This window comes from Sabethes cyaneus, chromosome 1 (assembly GCF_943734655.1).
Source record: "Sabethes cyaneus chromosome 1, idSabCyanKW18_F2, whole genome shotgun sequence".
In the NCBI taxonomy this organism is placed as follows: domain Eukaryota; kingdom Metazoa; phylum Arthropoda; class Insecta; order Diptera; family Culicidae; genus Sabethes; species Sabethes cyaneus.
Window position 1 is genome coordinate 65,485,915 of NC_071353.1, and position 26,411 is coordinate 65,512,325.

The 26,411-nt window shown below is 39.5% G+C and overlaps 1 protein-coding gene across 1 annotated transcript in view; it reads right to left on the bottom strand.

Annotated features, from left to right (window-relative positions):
• LOC128733205 (tyramine receptor 1-like) overlaps nt 1-26,411 on the bottom strand; it is a 139,627-nt gene that overhangs the window by 14,689 nt on the left and 98,527 nt on the right. Inside the window, exon 4 of the mRNA XM_053826900.1 lies at nt 11,568-11,670. Coding sequence (XP_053682875.1) covers nt 11,568-11,670 — 103 coding nt within the window. The remainder of the gene's footprint in view (nt 1-11,567; nt 11,671-26,411) is intronic.

Consider the following 26,411-nt stretch of genomic DNA (forward strand, 5'->3'; position numbering starts at 1 on the left):
ATTTCATTAGCTTCTTTTGAAAGCAATACAGTAAACTGAAGTATTTAGGTTTTAGAAATCATAAGTTCCCTGTATTATATTTGATGTTCTTGTTAACCTGTTCGTCTTACCCACAGTTCCCTACTTCTGATTCTCATTCGACCACCATATTTCCCACAAAGCGCATTGGATGGTATTTTCGGCACCCTGCTAATTATTGGGCCCACTCTGTTTTCGTGTTATCTGTACCTGAAGAACCAATTTATCACTACGAAACGAATGCTCAATTATAGTATTATATATTGCTAAGAATTAGTTATCATTTTCCCACTAGGATGCGGAGAACAGAGGGTAGGCCCAAAATAGAAACAGACTGAAAAACTAGTGCCGCCACCCTATATGGTTTTGAAAATGAAAAAAGGAAACTATTCCTTCAAAAAAATCAGATAATTACATTGTTGTGCTCAGCAGTAAAAACTAGCAAAGAAAAGTGCACTGTAGGTTAATTATTCATGTGAACTATTTAGCTGGGATACGTTTGCACTTCTGTCTTCTTGCCTACCCAAAAGCCACCGCATCGTTGTTTTCTGCACAATTGCTCACAGCAACCCGTCTTGTTTTCAGTTTAGTCAAGGGACTATCACTATAACAAACTACATGTAAAGTAAATTTACACTAAACAGACCAACTGCCAGGTGTAGAAAAACAAGCATCTATGTCTGCAAGAGTTTTTGTTAATGTGTTCCAAAAATTATACACTGCAGACTCATTACTCTCTACTTGCACGAATCTCGTAACAAGTCTCTAGTTAGCAGAGGTTGTAGTACTCATCACGTAATGATTTGCAAACCGTATTTCAATGCAACCATACCTATCCGTTTTCTGTAAGACTGCCTTGTTCTACACTCTTTCGCCTTCCGACAGCAGTAAACAGCAGTACACGTTAACGCGATTATATACATTGATGGCATATACCTATATTTTTGACTTTTAACAGCGGGTATATGCAAGGAGAAGAGTATAGATGCGTTATTAAAATATGCTCATGGATTGTATACATAAATACTATTTTCGATTATGGCTCTGGAAACGAGCAAGAAATGCCGAGAAAATGATGATACATAGTGAAATTTCGATAAAATTCGTTCCAAAGTTCAATTTTTTATTTCCGAATGCAAACTTTACTGAATGGATCTGAACTGAACTGAAGGAATGGGTGTAGCAATCAGAAAACGGTGAACACGCGGACCATGAAAATTTCTGCACAAATGTTACTCATCTGAATTTTCATGAGCTTTTGGCTGACTTGGTTTCCCGCTCTAGAAGTTATGTACGGGTAAATAAGCATAATTCGAAAGCTCAGAACACTAGAAGCGTTAATAATAGCGAATGCTGAAATACTCTGTACATCAGTGCATTTCATCACTGAACAAAAAATAAACCCGCAGCAATTTTTTCTTGTGTAAGTAATAGTTTTCAGCCTAAACAGTTAGCAAAAAGATTTTTTATGGATAATAGTTACGTTCATACAAGTGTGTTTAATTCTTTTCATGTCCAATGTCGATCATGCCCACCGTACGGTAGTTAGTAGCATCCACAAGAGTCACATATCTAGTTGATGGCTACATTGCATTGCCCGGGTCGTTGGATAGATAAAATGAACAGCATTTTTCGGCGGGGGGGGATGGCGAGAGCAATTTCAAGGAGGGCGTAAGAGGAGGGGGGCTCCTATCCAAAAGGAACACAAATTTCCTCAAAACTCGAGAACTAATCAAGCAAATGGAACCAAATTTGGCATGTGGGGGTCTCAGAAGGCAGGATTTTTTCTATGGTGTACTGAGATCCCTTCCCCTTCTAAGAGGGGGAAGTCTTATACAAATAAGACAGAAATTTTTGCGTTTCTGCCATATTTTCTGTAATGTAACAAGCGGTAAGCTGTGAAAGTAAACTAGTAAAACCTTCTCGGAGCAAGAGACAGTGAATCGACGCCGCTAACTCACGTGCTTATTGCCATTCACGTCAAAAGAGAAGGACATTCGAATGGCACGTCATATTGGTGATGAACGTGCTTTGGCTTTAATGTTGTTTGTAACCAATGACCCTTTTAAAGGCCACAAGCGAGTTAAAGTAAGATGATTGAAACATGTCAAGCTACGCATAATCATATTTAATACAATAATCTGTGGGCTGGTCATTCATTACTAATTCAACCTTAATGCACACAAGTAATTTTTAAAAAATCTCTGTCTCAATGGTTGAAGGCGTTGTACTTATAAAGCTCCCCCCCCCCTCCCCTGCACGTATTTTCAAAGCCACCATTGAATTCAATGAAGAATTGAATCTGAATATTTCGCTCTTCTCTTTTCAACATTCACTCGAACAATGGCCCTCACAGATTCTTATAAACATATATATGCCAGAAATGTAGTTTACATTAGTCTTTAATAATCTGATCTAGTCCTACATCATCCTTTCGTACAATCCTTAGGGATGTATACCTTGTAGTTTTGTTCTAAATAATGTAACGGTCCAATAAATAATTGAATTAATTACAAGACCTGCCAATTTCTAAACTAAAAAAATCGATAATCACCAGCAAAGATGCTAGACCGCGTCGGTTCTCAAAAGTCAATCAGCTCAGCTATTTCAAAACTATGAATGTAGTGAATGCATTATAGTATGGAAAACGAGAAAATGAAAACTTTCCGCAGTATTAAACTCCAAGCCCATAATGCAGCTCATTTCCTATTCTGCGCTTTCATCGCAGTAATTGCCTACTTTTACAGTCGTGTGAGAGATACGGAATCAAATCAGATGAAATGTTCGGATCTGATCTCTTAGCCGGTAGCAAAAAGTGGCAGCAACGTAGATAACATTTTTCACCGAGCAAGTTTGCGCTAGAAAATTAAAAGTTTTGCCGCAAGTGCGAATAAAAAAACTTCGCGTGAACCAAGCCTCTGCTGCCCATGGCCGACGCTGGAATGTAGTAGAAAATTGATTACACAGAGGATTTCTTGCTTCGTTTACTCTGCAGTTTGTGCAATAAGTCCACCATCTGCGATGGAAGAGGTAGAATAAATTTTAAAGGTGATCAAATTAGATACTGATGGTGGTTTGATATCGAGAGGGAGATACGAAAATGATGAGGAAAAGTTACATTTAAACGTGAGAGATAAAGTTAAATTAAAACTTTGAATTTGAAAATAAAAATCTGTATATAATTTTTGTTGGCTTGAATAAGTGTAAAGTGCCCTCTACCAGAGGGCTTCCGATGTGAGCTTTTTGGTTTGGTGGACACACCGCGTCGTCTATCCCCAATAGTAAGAGTTATAAGCGGGCTTCATTGGGACCCGTGCTATCACTGATCAAATTTTCTCTCCGACAAAAATATGCGTGTTTTTTAGATTTCAGCATACGGTACAATCGAGCACGAGACCGGTAAACTGACGTGGCTGATCAAAGTTACCCTTGAACGAGTGATGTGATACGTGCGTGTTTCGGGAGCCGTCAAATCGCTCACAGGGTTGCGGCAATGAGATGGACGGGAGAGGGAGGATCTTAAGCAAAAATAATCAACTCGTAGTCTTCGCAGAGGACCTCGACATTATTACTAGAAACCTTGAGACGATGAAGGCACTGTATGCCATATGGTAGGCAGAGCCTCCAGAGAAAACAACGTTCGCATTCCACGGACAGTGACTATTGACGGTGATGAACTGGATGTGGTAGATGAGTACCTATATTTGGGATCTCTGGTCACCGCCGACAATAATTCGAGTAAGAAGATTAAACGACGCATTCTAGCTGGAATTCGAGCTTATTCTTCCCTCCGTAAGGCGCTTCGACGCTGCAGCACAAAACTGATGATGTAAAGCAAAGCAAAACCTAGGTGCTACATTCCGTTATCAAAACTTGACCTTCTGTTTTTATACGACAGAATTCGCAGTCAGCTGTTAGAGTGCATGACAATTGCAGGGCTAGTTGCTACGATCCTATTGACTGTAACAGCCTCTAACAGTCTAACTGATTATGTAAAAAACTCTAATCAGACCGGTAGTCCTCTACGGACTTGAGGCAGTAACTTTGCATAAGGAACACATAGATGTACGTGTCGTGTTTAAATGAAATGTGTTACGGACACTTTTTGGCAGAGCGCAAACGGATAACGGAGAGTGGCGTGGGCGTACGAATCACTCGTTGCAGGCACTACTTGGAGATATTCCTATCGTACACCAGGCGAAAGTTGAGAGACCTCACTGGGCTGGTTACGTTGCAAGGATATTGGATGACTGTGCAGTGAAATCCGTTCTCTTCAAGTACCCCACAGGCACCAGGAGTGATGGTTTATTGCGGTAAGTTTGTTCAGTAAGCTGCTTACTTATTTGTCCAAGTCCGCCGGTCCAGCAGAACAAAAAACAGATCAGATGAAATCAGAGATCTCCACTGCCGACGGTTACCCGCCATGAATTCTACTTGTCGCCAGGATAGGTTCTCGTCTACAGCCGTGATGTCGTTGGTTAAGCTGCGTCGCGATGAACCTCTGGGTCTGCTTCTTCTACGCTATCCTTACGGATTCCTATCGAGTGCTTCTCTGCAAATCTCGTTCGCTCCCTTCCTCAAAATGTGTCCGATCCACTTTCGCCTACCTTCACGAATTTTTGTTGCTATAGGAAGTTGATGACATCGACGATGGAGTTCCTCATTGGATATCCAGTTGTCAGGCTACCAGCAAAGTATTTGCGATTTTTGCGTTGTCTCTGCGTCTCAGCACCACGATTCAGCGTAATGAATTTAACTTGGAGTTGAAAACTCGGATTTTCGTATGTAGAATGATCTGGTTTGAGCGCCAAATATTATGCAGACCAGCAGAGTCACTTCTAACCTTTCTGACCAGTAGCCGGCTCTATCAGTAATAGTACCACCATCGGGCGTTGTCTGGCTACCAAGATATTGAAAGGCGTCCACCTGCTCAACCTGTTGTCCCGCTACTGTGAATTTGGTGGGATTGCCAGTGTTCACTACAATAGACTTAGGTTTTGCTGGGGGACTGGGAATTTGTTTCGTAAGGCGCCGGAATATTTAGGTGCACTATCATTTTTCATCCATTTCCTGTTGTGGAATCCTTTTAAACTTAGTATCAAAATAAACGAAAAATTTATAGAATCGAAATCTTGAAAAAAAAAAACTTCTTACGTCGGACGTCTCTCGAAATGGGTACGAACGGGCTAAGAAGCCGAATGGGTGAAGTCGGTTTACTGACATTTCCAATCGTCATCACATATGAACACCCAAGTCTCGTCTTCTGTACACTGACACAAATGATAACGGTCAGCAGCGTATATACTTTGCCGCTATGCGAGACTGGTTCCCTTTACAAAGAAACGTGAGTGCATAAAATGGCTGATCTGATTAGTAATACCAGCAAGCGATGAAAAGGAAACAAAAGAGCTTGGAAAACTATCTAGGCCAAGTATCGATGAGCGCGAAACCAGTTGACAACCAGTAATCCAGAAGAGGAAAATGCACCAAAAGGAAGACAAAGATCGTGAAGAATTGGAACAACTGCAGAAATTTGCAGAATCAATGTCGTAACGGCTACACGTTTCTAGTCCCTTCGAATGGCACCGCAGGTTGCGGCATGGTCATGAATTGTTCTGTATGTTGCGTAAAATATCAATTGCGGGTGTGATTCGTCTAGCGAAGATCTAGACGAAAAGCTCGTTTATCAGCAAAAGCAACCAACTCCTAAGCTTCATCACTAATTTCGTCAATGTAGTTGAGCTCTGTGATTAACGCCGACAACAACATGAGTAAAGAATTTCCAAAATGCACTCAAGCTGAAACCTGGATATAATTTGCCCTCCGCAAAACATTTTTTTTATCAAGGAACATACGCCATGTTCTCCAAAACTCTTTGTAGATCGTTAGTCCTCTACCTACGGTATTAACCGTTATGTGTGCGACAGGGTACCCGGGTACCTTTTCAGTTTTAAAATAGTTATAACTCATTCAATTTAAAACATACGTCATTGAAATTTTGCGACATCGTAAAACTCGTTGATCTTAAGTAATTGAGGTTTTTTGGTGCAAATCCATAAAGGGGTTTAGCAATGAGAGTCACTTGAATTTTTTTATTACGTAGGAGGGCGACAAGGGTACCCGGGTACCCATGATTTGTTATCTTCATAACTTTAGTTATGTTGAACCGATTTAGATGAAACCAGTGGCATTTGATTCGTACATTTATCTAGTTTTGATTAGATAAAGCATTTGGCCATCAAATGACATGTAGTTCCCGGGAATCGGTAATTCCGGAGCAACGTCCGGTATAACGTGGGAAGCCGCGTGTTTTGAAAGAATATCAGCTTTCAGCAAAACTATTAGCTTTGAACTTGACATTGTGGATCCTTTTTTCATCTTATTATATAAATTGGTGACTTTAGATCGCATTGGCCATTCCAGAATTGGGTTCCTTTAGGGTTACAAATGGCCAGTTGGGTGCCTAATCCAATATTAGAATTGGTTTAGCGGATCTTTTAGATGTTTTGAGCTGATATGGCCAGCTTAGTACTGATTAATAATTTCGGAACTGGTTCCAAATGTATAACGGATGGTTCTACGTTTTGAACGGTTCTGATAATACTGATAATGCTAATGCTGATAATGCATTATCTTGAATCCTGCGGTATCATCTGTGACCCCGTAGAAACCATTTTCGAAATAACCAATCAAAATACATCGAAATGTAAAAAATATCACCTACCGAACTAATTCCAAGAACTTTGATACCCATATTGCTAGGTTTTACCTCCAATCCTGGACTGGCCACCCATGACCCCACAGGAACCTACTCCGGAATGGCCACCCTGATTCATCTCATTATATGAAATAGTACATTGTATGAATTTTGAGAGTTTTTGTATCCGCATGACTGATTATCCTGCAATACAATCATTTCTCTTTCTCACAGCGGACACTTTGTCGGAATTCCGGATTTTCGGGCCCCGTATGTCTTTTAGTGGCCAAATGGCCAAATGATTCACAACTAGATAAATAAACGAATCAAATGACACCTATTTCGTCGAAATCGGTTTAAAATTGTTGATGTTATAACAATATCAATTTTGGGTACCCGGGTACCCTTGTCGCCCTGCTAAAGGTGTTTTTTTTGTCGCACACATAACGGTTAACAAGGTAAACATGCTTACTGAAAACATACGTGAACTTGTCGTATTCGAACGAAAGGTGTTACGGACTGTTTTTGGTGGAGTATAAACAGAAAAGCGGAGAGTGGCGCAGCAGGCGCATGAACCACGAGTTGTAGAAAGAAATGCCAATCACATACTTGGCGAAAGTTAGGAGACTACGGCTGACCGCAACAAGCTAGATGGCTCGAGCTAATCAAAATTGACTTCAAAGGTGACGAGTTTTGAGATGATCTAGTAGTTTGTGACCCATAGCCCAGGACCGAATGGAGTGGACACGAGATCTGCGAGATGAGCCACCCTGATCCTAAAAGTTGCTAAAAAAATTTGCTAAAAAAGCTATAGAACCATTTTTTTTGTTAGATTATAGTTGGGTCATTCGTAAGTTCTGCAGGGTTGGGATTTGAACCCTGGTCCTTGGTGTGAGAGGTGTGAATGCTAACCACTACACCGAGACTGACCCCTAAAAAACAATTACAAAATTGTTAATAAAGCAAATTTATTGTGGTTGCTTATATTACCACGACAATATCAGTTGGTTGCACCACGTCTCTTATAAATTTACCATACGTGTTGCGTAGCAATATAATATGGCGCACCAATCGAAATTGATCTTATCGCGGTTGCTTGTCAAACTGCAATAAATCTGTTAGTTATATAGAGCTATTAAAACTGTAACATTATGACCAATCATATTTATTGCTGCTATCATAAAGAATATTAGAGTTTAACACCAAAATTATCTTTTTATACGAGACAATATTGCCATATCCCAGTATCCTAGTATATCCTAGTATCAAAACCGCTAGTGGAACGTGATAAAACTTCAAATTGTTACTTGGGTTATAAATGTGCCTTACTTACGTGGGGCGTTGCAATACAATATGATGCAGCAATCAAAATTAATCTTATTATGGTTGCTTGTCAAATCGTAATAAATCTGTTAGTTTTATACCAAACTTTGTTTTCGGGAATCGGCAAAGCTAAACGACACTTATTTATGCTATGCCTGACATTTCGATGTATTTAACATCTTTTTCAAGGAGTTCTACAACATAAAATAACATAGTTAACATTATTTCTAAAATATAACAAAAGAACGTCATACGCTGCAATCTTACACACTATCAAAACTAACAGAGCAAAACAAATTTCTCACTCAACACGCACACACGCAATAACAAGTACCAGCAGCAGCAATATACAACAGCCCTTTACACAAAATATTCAACCATCACAGTAGCCATAGCCAAATAGTGTTCCGATTCAGCCAGGGTGTATGTTAAAACGATCCGCAAGAATTTCGTTCGAATACAGTGAGTTTTGAATTTGTTCATTGCATTATGCACAAATCGATATAAGAATACTTTTGTATTCAACATTATTATATTTTAATGCTAGTATTACTGATCAATGTGACTAGTTTTGTTCAAACCTTCTACAGAAGCCACCAGACAAAAGACGATGCGTGGTTCTGGATGACGTTCTATTGTTATATTTTAGAAATGATGTTAACTATGTTGTTTTATGTTGCAGAAAAGATGTTAAATACATCGAAACGTCGGGCATAGAATAAATGTGTCGTTTTGCTTTGCCAATTAACTGTCCTGCCGAAAACAAAGTTTGGAATCATCAATAGTCGATAGCTCCACTTTGTTAGTTTTATAGAGCTATTCAAACGGTAACACGCTGATCCATCAGATTTATTGCAGCTATTGTGCAGAATTTTAGAGTTCGACACCGAAATCATTTTTTCATCCAAGACCATGTTGCCATATTATGTTTTAGCTCGCATAAAAAAATCATCAAAGCAATGTGTGTATCAGAAAGAAAGTTATTATCAATTTTCTATCACAGGAAGCAACTAAAATTATTTTGCGAGAAGTTAAAATTGACTAACTGAATGTATTTATTTTGTTAAAACAACCAGTTTCGAAAATTTTATCCACCTATCATATTAATATGTACGATAAAATTTAATGCGCATACGCTGCAAACCAACGAAGATTGCTGAAAGTTTATTAATTATTCTATGGGATGTTTTATTATGGTCGCCATAAACCGAATCCATCAGGATTATCTGACAGTAAAACTGTAACGACAGACAAACAAACGAGACACTCGCATTAATTCCATCATCAATTTAAAAACCACCAAATTTCTTTAAAAAGGATGTTTTGTAACATGACCACACCATGGCGGTGAAATGTTGCTTCGAGTTTTTAGTTCGAAACTGTACAAATGTATAAAATATAAAATGAATTTTTAAGTAAAAAAACTGGCGGACTGATTTACCTTTTTACCAGAGCAAGCTGTATGCTTTATAGCTTTGTAGCGCAAAGCTTCATTAAATTATGGCGGTAGCTGTTAAGTGGCGAAAAGCATGATCGGTTTTATTGCTGATTTCTGCAGAGCGTGTAAGAATACTGGAGATTATAATCTGACTCTTAAAGAAGTTATATAAACCTTCTGAAGAATGGGCCACATGGTCGGGAAGCAGTTTTATAGCGGTCATCACACACTTAAACGATTCGGTAAAATTTACCAAAATCTAAACAGCTGAACGTTCGGTAAAATTTTTTATTGCACCAAACATTACTAATGATCTGTAAACGTCGATTGGCACCATCGAAATTTTTACCGAACGTTCAGCTGCTTAGATTTCGGTAAAATTTTACCGAATTCGGTGCTTTTTGTTAAGTGTGCAGGTAGTTCTGGTGGAGCTCATAGTTTTATTAGCGGTGTTATAAGTTTGGTCACGAAAACCGTTAGAGGAACGTAATAAAATGTAGCATTTTCACTTGGGATCCCAACTTGCTAAACCAAATATCTACCATGTGGTCAACAAGGGTAATGGAAGTATTTTTGACGATACGTTACGCGGTCTCTAGTTTGGACCACCACTGTAAAACCAAATGGAGTGATTCAAAATATAGACCGTGTAACGCATAGTCCAAAATATCTCCATTATCATTGGTAACTTTTGGGCTATAAATCCCCACGGCGAGTGAGAAAGAATTGATAAGATCTAGCTCTAGGTTTCCTAGTACTGAACGAGCAAACGTTAATGTCAAACGTCAAACAACGACAGGCCCACTGAAAGAAGCTTGAAAAATAATACGCATGCCACTCAAACTCAAAGGTGTACGAAAGTAGCAGCTCTGACAACATCCTTTTTCTACCGGAAAACAAGAACAGTAACCAAAATAGCTTGGAGCAAATAGATTGGCCGTGCTGCTAGGGCAGCACTGACAGTTTATTTTCACACATATTTTATTCTATGCTTAAAGCTATTTACAGTTTTCCAAAAACATATAAACGAATAGGGAAACTGTCAGGAATTTGATTGTCGTACCGTTCAAGCAACAGTGAGGCACTTAGAAAGAAAATGCCTAATTTACAGTCGAAAATAATCAAGGAAACTTGGAGCGCTAAACGTATAGATAGGATATAATATTTACACATTTAGACATACATATTTAGGTATAGATAAAATGATCGAGACAGGGAAAATTTTAGCAAAATTCAGACGGCCCTAACTTCTACAAAATAAAACCTTTTTAGGTGAAACTATTTGCGTTCGACGGGAAAATTTACTTATTTTTCCTGAAATATTTGGAGATTTGCAGTAACCAGCGGATATATTACGGGTTATCCGGGGGTATGTCAAAAACTTTCATTCAACAAAAAAATTTTCATCGGTTGACTCTTTTCTATCATACAATACATAACATTGATATTTTGTCCTAAAACTAGACTTCATTTCCTGTCGTTTGGTGAAAAGAAAGCTGAAACTGTTGAGAAACCACCATGTTATGGCCGCTTCCGTGTGCCAGTAACATCTATCGCGCTGATGCGCTGATTATGAGTTACCGACACTGGGTACACCGGCGGAACGGTATCAATATGGGTGTCAAACTTCAGAATTTTAAACCTCATAAAATCTTGAACCTTGACATCCATATTGGTAAGGCTTCGCGGTCATGTCCCAATATGCCAATATCCACCGCAAAAAAGAAACAAAAAATTGATTTCGCATAAAACACCAAATGAATTCAACAAGGATACCTCTGTTTGAATATGTTTAATAATAATGATATGTTAATCTAAATTAGAGATTTTAAATCAATGTTGATCCATAACTGTGGGTTATCTACAATTGTAGACTGCCTGTATCTCCGTATTCCACTTTCAAAAAATGTGTTATTTTGATAGAAATTTTGACAAAATTTTACCTGTTTCGATCATTTTGTCTAACCTAGTGTCTAGTAGGAACTTACAAAGTATGTCGATATACCAACTGTATCTAGATGTTTTGTATCTTGTCCTAATTATTTTATTACAGCAAGGTGATATACAGCGCGGAATGCAGCATACACTTACCTATCTATACTAATTGCACATAAGCTAAGGATTGACGCTGTACACAGTAGAACATCTAATGAGATCCATATATCACACAGTATCCATCCAAGCGGCCACGATCCTGAAAATGGATAAAAAATAAAACTTACAACGAGAGTACATACATATACAAACATAAACAAATGTGAGGACATTATGGCGGCTTTGGCACAATGTTTCTTCCTGGTAAAAGTTTCATTCAGATGTTCGGCATTGTACAGTTCTGCAACGGCTTTTTGCTACTTTCACGGCACATCTACTGATTTTCATGGTGTTTAGTGTGAGTACGATTCAAATGGTTGCCCGTAGGCGAATCACCACAAAGAGATGACTTATGCGAGTAAATTTTCATTTGAGACACGAGTTTCAAATTATTTTTATATTCATATAGTTCGCTTTTAGAAATGCATCGTGCAGTGAATATCTTATTTCATAAAAATTGTTATTAACTCTTAATTTTGCCGGAACCTCATCTAAACAATTAACTAAATTCAGCTGGTTGAAAAATGTTTAGGATTGAATTTTATCCTCCAAAACTCGTGATTGTTTCTCAAACGGGTTATAGTTTGTAAGTTTTGTCAATAATGGACAAGTACGTCAGAAATTGAGCTGCAAATAATAGTGTCTAATAAGCTATACGAGGTAAAATATTCTTCGATGAGCATCTCAACGGTAATATTACAGAAGAAAATACAACGGAAGTTAACTTAAGAGTACCTACAAACGATAACAGCGTGCCGGCTCCTGATCTCGAAGATCCGGCGAGAAATTGGTCAGCTGACGAACAGTAGAGCTGCCGGAAAGGACCGACTCCCGGCAGAACTCTACAAAAATTGCCAAGAACCGCTAGCAACGGTACTTCACTGGAAAATTTCAAGGATTTAGGAGGAGGAAAAACTACCGAAGAAGTGGATGGAAGGTGTGGTTTGTCCTATCTACAAAAAGGGCAATCGACTAGATTGCGGTCTTACGCTGGTCAACGCCGTTTATGAGGTTCACTCGTAGATTTGGTTACGTCATCTTTCATCTATTCTCTATAGCGAGAGAATTCGAATGGTAGTATCAGGCGGGCTATATGGGGCCGGTGCTACTACGGATCAAATTTTTACTCTCCAATAAAGTCTCTCAGAAATTTTAAGAGTACAACGTGCCCACGCGTCATATATTCGTGGATTTCAGGGCAGCATACGATACAGTCGAGCGCGAACAGCTATGGCAGATAATGCACGAGAACGGGTTTTCGGACAAAATTGACGTGGCTGATCAAAGCTATCCTGAAGCGAGCGATGTACTACGTGCGGGTTTGGCGGACACTCTTAAGTTCCTCTCGAATCGCACAAAGGGTAGCGGCAAGGGGATGGACTGTCCTGTATGTTATTCAATATCGCTATTGAAGGTGTGACCCGGCGAGCGGGCATCGAAACGAGTGGTACGATCTTCAGCAAGAGTAGCCAACTGATACGGGGTGGCTCTTGCCGTATCAAGAATTCCTTTGCACTGTACTCGGTCCTGGGCTACTCGTTGGCAATTCAGAGAGCACCTCGATAGATACAAGTCGGCTTCAAGCTGCTCGATTCATCTGGCACGTTGGGCCCCTTTATTCCTGATGCCGGTGGGGTTCTTGAAGAGAACGGATTTCACTGTACAGTCGTCTGGCATTCGTACGACGTAGCCGGCTCACCGTAGTCTCCCAACTTTCGCCAGGTGTACGATTAGAATCTCTCCAAGTTGTGCTTGCAACTTTTTCTGTAAGCAAAGTTACTGTCTTAAGTCCATAGAGGACCACCGGTCTGATTAGTATTTTTTACATCGACAGCTTTGTTCGACGGCGCATGCTACCTGTTCGAAGGGTCTTGCAGAGAGAAAAGCAGACTCGATTTCCAGCTTGAATGCGTCGTTGAGTCTCCTTACTCGTATTATTTTCGGCAATATCAAAGATCTCAAATATACGAAATCACTTCCAGTTTATCGTTATCAATAATTACGGTTCGGGGGAGGGGAGGTTTCTAGCAATGATGTCGAGGTCGTCTGCGAAGACTAGGAGTTGGCTACTCTTGCTGAAGATCGTTCCTCTCGTTTCGATGTCCGCTCGCCGGATCACACCTTCAATAGCGATTTTGAATAACATAGACAATCCTTCACCTTGCCGCAACCCTCCGCGCGACTCGAAAGGACTCGAGATTGTCCCCGAAACGCGCACGTAGCACATCACTCGCTTCAGGGTCGCTTTGATCAGCCGCGTCAGTTTGTCAGTTTGTGTGGCGGAAGCACTATAGAGTTTTTCCAGTGAAACTGTTTCAATGCGTACCGTAAAAATCCCCTTTTAACTGCTTCTAGCCTGGAAAATTAAATTCCAATACGGGCTGTATCTGCTGTATCTTGCTGTATATTTTGCAGCGTATTCTAATACAGACCTACGCTAGAATAGTACAGAGTGCGTCAACAGTGCGGATCATAAAACTCTTTGGACACTCAAAACATAAAGCCTAAATTTTTGATAGGCCTCAGATATAATATAGGAATAAGGCTTCCGAGAGTTGATGACATCGAATAGCACTAGGTCTTCAACAACCTGTACTAAGTAATGGATTCTTTTTTGCGGTTAAAGGAGAGAAACGATTCACGTTTGAATAACTTTAGGAACTATTGAAAACTTATTTCTAAAGCAATCGCTTATTTTGAAAGTGAATGAGCAGTCCAAACATCGCCAATGCTGAAAAAAAAATGTATTCCGAAGTTTAAAAATTATACTTTTCAATTCCAATTGTAAGCAAGGTCAAACCAGTAACCACAATCTTCTTCGTAAACATTAGCATCGCCATCCTTTTCTGAACGACATACCACAATAGCACCGGCATCCAGGCAAAAGAAAATATGCAAAACAAAATATCCGCGAAGACGGCGACGGCGATATGTCTTATTATGCCAAGAATTGAAATAAATCAGTTAACTGGTGAAGACCGTAGTAAAATACAATTCGTTATAATTTATCACAGGCGAGTGGATTCTAAACCTTATCGTAAAGTATTACGATGTCGCATAGTAGAAATAGGGCGTGTGACTCACCTTCTGATACAATTTGGTGTCAATCTTTAAAAGATTTGATCTAAATATCCCTCGATCGAAGAGTAGTTTTTTGTTCATATGTTTAGTTTTACTAAACTATGTGTTGCTGTTTATAGAGGAAATGGAAAGAGTATTTTAACATGGGATTACGTTTTAGTTGACATCTCCAAGTACGTCAACATTATTCAAACATCAATCACGTGTCAACAGAGTGTGTTTTCTAAGTCTGTGGTTGCGTTCACTTCAACTTCCAAAAAAAAATTCAAAATCTACCTGTATCAATTATACACACTGAACTACAGAACGGCGGATATAAAAGTAGCAAAATTTGCACACTGATGAATTGTGCACAATTTCAACTCACTGTTTATTGTAAGGATTTCAAATGAATGCCTTGAGTTGCATTTAAATTTCAATCTGCTAGAAAATATTTAGCGAATTTTTGGTTGTGTGGTTTCTATTTGGTTGGTTTGAATAGAGTATAATGAGCACCCTAACTTGTTGGTTGATTTAAGCATCCAAAATGACTTAATTTTTAAAGTGTCATCATTGCAAAACTTAAATTCACTATCGATAATTAAAGGCATACTCTTAGCAAATTGAAAAATAATTGACATGATGACGAATATTGCAATTTAAGTTCAAGCTTCAAAAACTAAAAATTAGTCAGTGTGTGGGGCACAATGAGCACCCCCTGAGGCATAATTAGCACCCTTATAAATATATGCTTGGAGGGTGTATACAAGAACAACAAACACACACACATGCATATATCATACATACACATTTACACATCCATATATATATATGTCAATTTCACACATACATACACAAACATAAAACGTGTAAAAACGGCGTGTCAAAAAATCAATTTTCTACAACTCATGCTTAGACATCATTTTGCAGCAAACCTAGTTTCCGAGATACGATTTTTCGAACAGATTACCTAATAAAATAAATTCGCCCTTTTTAAAAGTGATCCTTGAGCCAAAATTGTGCCAAATTCTGTGTAAGGAACATATTTTCTCTTATCAAAAACGTAGGTGATGTTTAGAATAAATAGTTCAAGTTTTGTGATTTATCTCTTTCACATAAAACTGCTAAAATTTGAAAATTACAGAAATGTGTTTTGTTCCGCCTTCATAAAATCGTAAATATCTCAGCGAGATTGGAACATACGTCCATACTTTCTTCGGCAATGTTGTTCATCATAAAATATTCCAACTATACAGTATAGCTACGTTGCTCTGAGACACTGTTCGATACCCTGTTTTGACGTTTAATTAACTGAAATTTCGAAAATTTCAAAGATTGGCCGAATTCAATAAATTTCTGTAACCAAATATGACTCTAGACATGCCACCATAACTTTTTTTTATGAATGTATCAGATCTCAATGATTGTGAAAATAATAGTTAAGTACCTTGCTTCATCTACTTTAACACTTCTAAAAAAAATTTTTGGGATTTAGTCCTAGAAAATGCCATTTTTTCATGAAACTCAAATGTGCGACTCCTAAATCGCGTCAATAAATGTTGACGCCATATAAAAGTTTTGTTGTGACACCCTAAGGTGAGCCCCCGGGTTCTCTAACATAGTGCTACTTTGGGACACTCTAATGCAGTGGTGCCCAGGAACAGGGGTGGTGCGGGCCAAATCAGTTCACCCCATAAGTCTGCGAGCCGCAATGACCTCAGGCCATTCTTGCGCATACCAAAATGTAAAATAGGTGGCAGCAAAAGTCGATATTTAGGAATAACCACAAGATTTAAACCGGAACGCAATCAGATCTACAATATGCACGAGGTACTACGACTGAACTGAGTGACCCCTGTGTCATCAAAAAAATGATTCATAAGTCAAATCAGTCCGCGGGCCGGACGAATCATGACGAAGGGCCGCAGTTTGGCCATCACTGCTCTAATGTATAGCCAAATAGCATAAAGTGAACAAAAACAAATGGCAGCATTATCTTCCTAAACAATCGAAACTATTATCGGTTGTCCATTACCATTTTAGTGTATTTAGGCTAGTTATTTTATGACGCTACAATCGAAGATATTTCTTGTGAAGTAAGGGAGTTTTTGGTGCGAAAAATGATAAATAGGATGAAACTGGCAAAATTTCGATATATGGCCGCACCCTTCCGCCGCTCCCTTAAATTAGATAGTTTCCTATCTACTTTTGTTCCTCCAGTTTAATCTTTCTATATACGCACACATACGCTCCCCCGCCGAAGGGTATTATTTTTGTGATTGCCTTTTGCTTCTACCTCCGAGAAGATAGACGGTTATCAAATGTAGTGTGAATATTCAAGTGAAGTGAAGCGAATATTTATTACCAGTGCCAAAATCGAAGTATATTATAGCTGCCTTGATTCTTTTTAATGATTACTGAATGAATCAAGTTGAAAACAAAACCCAGCGTCCAGCGGAGGGGGACGTCCACGTGGTATCCCCGCGACTTCAGTTTTCTGATTTATCTGTTTTCTGACTCGTTTGTTTTCTCTGTTTTCTATTTTTTGACTTCCTTGTTTTCTATGTTTTTTGATTTCTCAGTTTTCTATGTATTCTCACTTCCTTGTTTTCTCTGTTTTCTGAATTCTCTGTTTTTTTTGTATGCCAGAAGGGCATTGGGTTAAAAGACCACTGCGACAGTCTTAATGAACGTCTTTTGTGGCAGACCCCGATTCTCTGTTATCTCTGTTTTCTGATTTTTTACTTTTCTGTTTTCTAAATTCCCTGTATTCTTTGTTTTCTGTTTTATGTGATTTCTCAGTTTGCTCTATTTTCTGGCTTCCCTGTATTCTTTGTTTTTTCTTTTTGCTGACACCCTGTTTTAACGCGTGCAGGGCGCTATATCTCTGCATATTAGTGTTGATAGGAGGAAATGCTTATCAACTTAAAGACTATATTGGCACGCTTCATTGTGCCTGATTTTTAATTTCAGGTACCCATAATAAATTTAACTTTGTCACGAGGTTTTCAAGCCACCATGTGCGTAATATTTCTCGATAAAAATTTTCAAACTATGGTTCATTATGTAGCACCACTATCATTATATTTTACTTATAAAAAGGTGTATTTTTGATCTTAATTTTCTTAATTACTGGCCTTACAACAAAATTTGCGAATATCCAGATTAGTCTCATGCAACCGGTGCTTACATACTGAGAATCGTTTCGTATGGTAATTTAGCATCGTTTGTTTTCGCGTCTCGCTCGTTGCATTTTTCCGACAGTGGTTGTTTTAGAAGGCCTTATCAATGGTGCGTTTACAAACCGGAACTTTTATTGAAATCGTATAAACGTGCCTTTTAATCGTGAAGTCGGTTAGTTAGGAACATTGCGCGTTATTTCTACCACATGATTATCAAATATCAAAAGCTTGATAGCTTTTATACAGCTCCCTAATAAAGTAGTCAGCGTTTTTAAGCCAATTCTATGATCGAAGGATGCCAAAAGGTATCTCGCGCAGTCAATGTTTTTGATGAATCGCCAAATAGACACGTTTGTCTCAGGACAGCTATCAGTATTTGATAACTGACCGCTAGCGATTTCGAACGAATCGAATATGTTGATAGCACATACCTTTCGGTGCGGTAAACTGATTTCTCATAGTTTCTTCTTATATCGGTATGTCGGATCTCCACTACCTGCGAGCTCGAATGACAGTGATCGCACCACCTGCCTCGGTGGATCCAGATCAATTCCTTTCTACTAACAACAACTCCTTCCTGTGACACTTGTGGATGATGCAAGCAAAGAATTCCTCGGTCTCTAGTAGTAGTAAGTGTCGGACTAACATTCCTTTCCCTCTCAAATTGACCTGCATGGGCGTGGCCAGCTTTGCTATTGATCATCACAAAAAATTAGATCACCAGAAAATGCATACTGAGCATGATCTGCTACTCCCAAGCATCATACTGATGGTTCTTTGTGCAATTTCAGCTGATTTAGATCAATCGCGGGCAACTCACGGGCGGTCAAACTATGCTATGCTTTTTTTGCTGACCCTATTTTATATGTTTTCTGATTTTCCAGTTTTCTCTGTTTTCTGACTTCTTAGTTTTCTCTGTTTGTTGATTTCTCAGTTTTCTTTGTTTCCTGATTTTTCAGTTTTCTCTGTTTTCGATTTCTCAGTTTTTTCTGTTTCTTATTTTTCAATTTTCTCTGTTTTGACTGTTTTTAGACTTCCCTGTTTTCTCTGTTTTGACAATTTTAAGTTTTCTTTGTTTCCTGATTTCTCTGTTTTCTGATTTTTCAATTTTCTCTATTTTCTGACTACCATGTTTTCTCTGTTTTCTGATTTTTCAGGTTTCTTTGTTTTCTAAATTTTCAGTTATTTTTGTTTTCTAAATTTTCAGTTATTTTTGTTTTCTGATTTTTCACTTTTCTCTGTTTTCTAAATTCCCTGCATTATCTGTTTTCTCTGTTTTCCAATTTCTCAGTTTCCTCATTTTGTTTTCTGATTTCTCGGTTTCCACTGTTTTCTGACTTCCCTCTGTCTATCTCTCTCTGTCTTTTCTCTGTTTTCTGATTTGCCTGAATTCTCTATTTACTTATTTATCAGCTTTCTATATTTTCTCTGTTTTCTGACTTCCCGGTTTTCTTTGTTTTCTATGTTTTCTGACTTAGGTGTTTTCTCTTTTTTCCTGTCTTTTCAGTTTTCTCTGTTTTTCGATTTCTCAGTTTTCGCAGTTCTCTGACTCCCCAGTTTTCTCTGTTTTCTTATTTTTCAGTTTGTTTTGTTTTCTGACTTCCCTGTTTGCTTATTTTTCAGTTATGCCTGTTTCCTGATTTCTCAGTTTTCTTTGTTTTCTGAGGCTCCATCCATATAACACGTGGGCATTTTAGAGAAGGGGAGATATAAAAATGTCTGCGCTTGTCCACTGAACGGAGAAGAAGGTGTGGACAATGTCCACGTGCACAAGTTTTTTTTACACAAAAAAATAAAAATTAGAAAACGGTTTAAAAAACAAAGGCAAAGATGAGGTAAAGAGTGAGAGCAAGTTCAAATTTAAGGTAGTTTTCGAACCCAATGCAAAATGTAAATGTAACTTTTTTTTGCTGCATCTCTTCTAGATGTCAGAAAATATCAAGAAAAGTCAGAAAATCAAGTCTCTAGCCGTTATTGAGAAACGAGTGGGGTACCCGTGTACCCATTGTGATATTCAAATGTTAGTAAAATCATGTAGGTGTTGTGTATCACTACGAAACTTTCTGACATCTTCTTAGAGATCAAGATAAACAATTTTGAGCAAATTTTGAAAGATTTGGATAAGGGTAGAGAGACTTGTTTGACCAACGTTACTAATTTTGGTTTTAGTGATGGTCTAGATAGCAAATAAACTAGTTTTCTAGTAACCCGATGACCAAACCGCCATCACTGAAACCAAGATTTGGATAAGGGATGGAATAACCATGGACCAAAAACAATTTATACCACGTAGAAGGGCAACGGGGTACCCGTGTGCGCTTATTACATAGCTTAAACGACACAATAGAATTAAACAATATTCAGCAAAGTTGTGAGTTTGGACAAGAACTAAAGAATAGTGTGCATGAACTTCCGGCTAGAGTCTTCCTTGAGCCGGAAAAAGGTTCGCATGTCCCAGGAAAGTGGCCAATATCCGATTCCAACAAAAAGTGATCATGTTACATATCAAAATTTTCAGAATTTTATGACCATGTTAAATCTGTTAAGTGATAATGTCCATCCCATGCTCATAGAACAGGTTCCGGCAGCACATAGAGGAAAAAGCTAATTTCTGATTATGACAAAATATTGCTGTAACTGCACAGAAATGGGCGCAGAGTGTGCGTGAATGGAAACCCAGAGACTGAGAGAGAAAATGAGAAATAGTGAGAGTGAGACGGGGTGACTGGAAGAGAAATAGGGTGAGAGTTTGGGAAAGTATGTATTTGGGTGTGTTAGAGAGAGAGATAGAGAGATAGAGAGAGAGAGAGAGAGAGAGAGAGAGAGAGAGAGAGAGAGAGAGAGAGAGAGAGAGAGAGAGAGAGAATTCAATCATCTGTTTCTCGGATTCCGGATTAACTGCATTCTTTCATGATCAACCAAACTTAAATGTTGTAGGTAGCATCATTGCTCATTGTAACGAACACACATGTATATAGTTGTTGGAATTAATTTAAGATTTGACCAAACTCGTGTTTTTAGTCTTTGACCTTGAAATGCGGTCAGGCATTAATATTAATATTTTTTGAAACGATCGTTTTAAAATTGATTAAGGGACGGTAGGGGAAAGTAATGAAATTTTTTTTGGGAAAGGAGGGGAAAGAGTGTAAAGAAAGGGTGGGGGGTAACAGGTAGCTACGCTTAACAAGTTGTCGTTGTGATTCCTATCTTTTGTCTAATGCTGGAAGGTGTATGGGTCGAACCAAGCTATAATCAGAGATTAGAACCGGATTTGAACCCACAACACCTGCCAGGGCGTGTGGTTCGCTGGTACCCGTGTACCTTTGAACCATAGAGGCGCTGGACAAAAGAAGTCTGCACAACCCCCCTTATTAACCATAGCGACATGGGTTGGGCTATTTTTAGACACAAATTGTGCCTCTTCCTCCACCTACTGTAGAAACCACCGACCGAGAAGTTTTAATCTAACGTGTTTTTTTTTACTTTCAGGACGACGACACTATGCAGGCCCTTACGACTTGCAAGGTACTGCGTGTGACGTTGTTCGTCCGAGAGCGTGTTAGTCCGCGTTTCTCAGCGCGGTTCTTCGGAGAAAGGCTCCGTTCCTATGAAATTGACCAAACTCGTGATTTTAGTCATGACCTTGAAATGCGGTCAGGCATATATTAATATTTTTTTGAAACGATGATTCTACAATTGATGAACGGAGCGGAACGGAGCCTTTCTCCGAAGAGCTGAGAAACGCGGACTAACACGCTTTCGGACGAACAACGTCACACGCAGTACCTTGCAAGTCGTAAGGGCCTGCATAGTGTCGCCGTCCTGAAAGTATGGTTCAAAGGTATACGGATACCAGCGAACCACACGCCCTAGCAGGTGTTGTGGGTTCAAATCCGGTTCTAATCTCTGATTATAGTTTGGTTCGACCCATACACCTTCTTCCAGCATTGGACAAAAAATAGGAGTCACAACGACAATTTGTTAAGCATAGCTACCTATCACCCCCCCCCCCCCCTTCCTTTCCACTCTTTCCCCTTCATTCCCTAAAAAATCCTTCTTCATTACTTTCCCTTACCGTCCCTTCATCAATTGTAGAATCATTGTTGCCTAATTTGCCTATCATCGCTGACTCGATCGAGGAGGATGACCTGTCGATAAAGGCTGATGACCCTTCCGCAGTCGAGAGCGTTTCACTTTTCTCTCTGTGATTGGGGTTGGGCGCGTTGGCAAAATGGAAACCGTGCGCTAAAAGAAGATCACTTCAAAATGCAACTTCGTACATACTTTCGTACACAGCGAAAAAAACTTCGCGACGCAGATTTCCGATCAAGGACGAACTTGTTTTAAAAGCAAAGGCAGTGAAACGCATGAAGATGTCTTTTTTCTAGCCAACTAAAGCAGTTTTCCCCTTTCCCATAGATAGGCAGTGATATAATGTTCCTCGTTTTAAAAGTGCTACCCGTGTGCGACCGCAGTTCGTGCCTGCAAGTGTGTTGCGAAAGGTAGGGCACTTATTATTGCCAAAAGGCGGTGTGCATTACTTGCGTTGTGTGGTGCTTTTTACATTTGTTACTAGATCGGTCACGGAACACGCTACTACCATCACACTATTTTGTCATCGACTGCTCATGACCCCACCGTCAGCTTCAAGATTTTCCGGCCCACTACAACGCCGGACGAGGGTAGTACGTCAATTTGCGCCCCGTACGGGATAGGCTGGATAGGGGATAGCAATCGGCAGCACCCAGCAGCAACTAACATCGAGAGAAACCACATCTAGCCGCATAAAGTAGCCAATTTTGCACACGCCGTGCGCCGTTAACAGCAGGAGTGAATTTCGGGATCCGCGTGGCGCGGATCGGATAAATCGCGTGTTGCCCAGGAAAGTGATAGCGGCCCGCCATTTTGCTGTTAAACCACATAGACCACCAGCAGCAACGGTAAACCTCATGGAAACCCCGGGTTAAGAGTGAGTACATTTATTTTTGAAAATTTTCCATGTGCATGTGACTATTATACGGGCCGAGACCCTAACCACACCAACAGCAGCTGGTTGGTAGCAGCCCACCACACACCCGTTAAGTGAGCGTACGTTTCTTTTGCACACCGCTAACGAGTAGAGATAGGGAAAGGGAAAGGATAGAATAAGAGATTATTAAGCCTGGGCAAGTGAAAATGTTAAATTGATCGGATCTATGATGTATAGAAATACAAAATGCGAATTATTTGATAAATGCTGATTCAATATAAACCTATACCTAGTTGTAATCCAGAAGCGAGCATTTTAGTTCATGCGACAAACCTTCATGCAGTCGGTTTAAAAGGGATTCTTCATGTGTTCGGTTTTCAATTTCTATTAGTTTGGTCATTCTTTTATCGGGGAGGTTGACATTAGTTAAGGACACTCTCGAATCGTCTACAGTCATTTTCAAGTGGAAACTGGATTCGGCCAGTCAGTGATGAGAATTCCCCGTTCATTTGGCTGTTTCCGCGAGTTCGAACACTGCTGTTTTTAAGTGCCAGGTCTGTATTGTCGGTAAAGTTTTTTACGGTTAGCGATACGGAGTATAGCGCATCGTGTTTAAGTCTGCCAACCAGCTTCCCTTCCCGAAATATGAATAAAAAAGCAATCTGTTTCTGCGAGAGTCTCAGGCTGGGCAACCGTTAATCTCGGTGGGTGGTCTCTCCTTCGGAGAGTGGCGCTTAAGCCACCCGCTTGTTAATCGGGTAGCGAGAAGGCGAACCTGTTGCAACATCCCGTAGAAAACAGAAACCTATTTTTAGGCCTTCGGAACCTAATCCAGGTGAACTTTTTAGTTTTATGAATTTATTTGTGGTCTAATGATTTGTCAGATAAGCTCTGAAAATTTTGATATGCCGCATGATTAGTTTTTTTTCTCGTAACTTCCGGAAGCCGTTTCCGGGACACCGGAAGTATGGTTCACAAATTGATGCATGCCACCTTCTAGCTTTTGTCAAAATCTACAACTTAAACGAATATTGCTTAGTTCTATCTAGTTATTTAAGCATCGAAATAATCATGGGTACACGGCTACCCTATCGCCCTTCTACGTAGGAAAAACATATAGGCCACATAACGGTTAGTATTCCGATGGGTCAAAAATTACCCTAATCTTAGATTATTAAAAACATAGATAGACATAGCCACTCTTCGCAGATTCAATCGTCAGTAAAGTGGCTCCTGACGGCAAGCGGGTATACTAACCGGTCATACTGTTTGTTGTGACGCCGCAGAATAAGAAAACGATCTTTGCAATTCGATCCTTTTTAGCGTCGATCAAAACTAAAAATATATTTCGACCGTTAGTATTATTTTTGTCTTAATGTTTTTCTTGCTTTCTACTCACATTATTGTTTTCTATCTGCCTTTATGTGAACTTCTTTTCCTGTCGTTCGTCGTTCGTCGTTCAACCACCCTAATGAATATATTTCCGGCTTTAGTTTCATTTGTTACTATAATTCATTATCAACTACTCACAATTCCGCTATTTGTAGTGTTGTAATGTTTTTACTTTTCCGTTTTAATCGTTTCCGTATGTACACTCGTACCTATAGTTATGAATCAATGGTTGTAAAAACATCAAAGTCCATCAAATTCTCTTCATTAGACTTACTCAAACTATGTTGCTTTTCCTAAACACTTTCCGCGAACAAACAACTATCCTTCTCGCGCTTCCTTTAAAACTCACTTTAAGAAATCTGTCCAACTTTTATGCTTTCTAAACTAAATCTTCCGATTAGCTTTAAATTTCCCTATTAACAAGTTTAACTTCAACTGTCTAGGATGACTTTCAATTTTCCACAACTTTTCTTCTCTCCACTGTTTATTTTCTTCTGACTTGTTTATTTTTCTGACAACCATTCGACTGTCAGCTAGCATGGCTGTCAACTTAAGTTCGTTGCGCGAGGGCCTCACCAGTGTGGCCAGAACACTGTTCGTAAAGCATTCTCAGAGGGACACGTTTGGCAATATCATCTGTCACTAACACTTGTGTAACATGAGAAGGCGATATAAAGCCTATGAGAGTCTAATACACCCTGCCGCCAATAGATAGTGCTGACGGCATACTTTTTACTCATGCATGAGGAAATCAAAGACTGGCATATCTAGTTATTTTAATAATCTAAGCCCTAATGCAGTAGGAAGAAAGGGGTACGTTTCAATCGGGCTCCCGTTAATTAGGCTACACTTCAAAACGAAGCTAAACGTAATTTCTGACAGCGCCCATTTTCCTTCGAGGAACTGAATTTATATAGAAAATATGAAAATAATTAAACGGAATATAAACGTAATTTCTGACAGCGCCAATTTTCCTTCGAGGAACTGAATTTATATAGAAAATATGAAAATAATTAAACGGAACATAAACGAAACACACAGTTCGCTAATCATTTTTGAACTTGATCTTTCATTTCTTGAATCTATCGACGAAATAGCCAAAATTGCTAACATTTATTTACATTTTGTCAATTAAAATATGATTATTCACTAAACAATTAAGTGATTCTCAACAACAAAAAGATTAAATACCACTATAAATATATAGTATAAAGGTATAGAAATCACTCGGAAAACCGGATATTGAAAGAAGGTCCTGCGGGCCGAATGTCATATGGGTCATTCCATCCAAAACGTACACAAACATCGGAAAAATTGGATCCGACCATCAGCGATTTTAAACAAAGTTGGCATAAATGTTCATTCCGACCCCACAACCAATTTCCCAAAGTTTTATGCCGATTGATCAATCCCCCTAGCAGTGGCGCTACTTCCTTTTTTACAGATTTTCAAAAAAAATAATTTTTCTGATTTAAATATCTTACTTACTTACTTAGGTGGCTTGCCGTCCTAAGACAAAGCCTGTTGAACAAAATTTCTCCATGTAACTCGGTTGAGGGCTACCGCTCTCCAATTCCTCGGACACCGAGTACTCTCGGCCAGATCTCGCTCCACCTGGTCTAACCATCTTGCTCGCTGCGCTCCTGGTCGTCTTGTTCCTACCGGATTTGAGGCGAACACCATCTTTGCAGGGCAGTTGTCCGGCATTCTTGCAACATGCCCTGCCCATCGCATCCGTCCAGCTTTAGCCACCTTCTGGATACTGAGTTCGCCATAGAGCTGTGCGAGTTCATGGTTCATCCTCCGCCTCCATACTCCGTTCTCCTGTACGCCGCCGAAGATCGTTCTTAGCACTCGTCGTTCGAAAACTCCGAGCACTCGCAGGTCCTCCTCGAGCATTGTCCATGTTTCATGCCCGTAGAGAACAACCGGTCTAATAAGCGTCTTGTACAGGGTGCACTTTGTACGGGGACTTAGTCTGCTCGACCGCAATTGCTTGTGGAGCCCATAGTAAGCACGACTTCCGCTGATAATACGCCTCCGAATCTCACGGCTGGTATCATTGTCCGCCGTTACCAGTGAGCCAAGGTAGACAAATTCATCGACTACCTCAAACTCATCGCCGTCGATCAATATACTACTGCCCAAGCGGTGTCGTTCGGCCTCGGTTCCGCTGGCCAGCATGTACTTTGTTTTAGACGTATTTACCTTTAACTCAATCTTTTCTGCTTCGCGCTT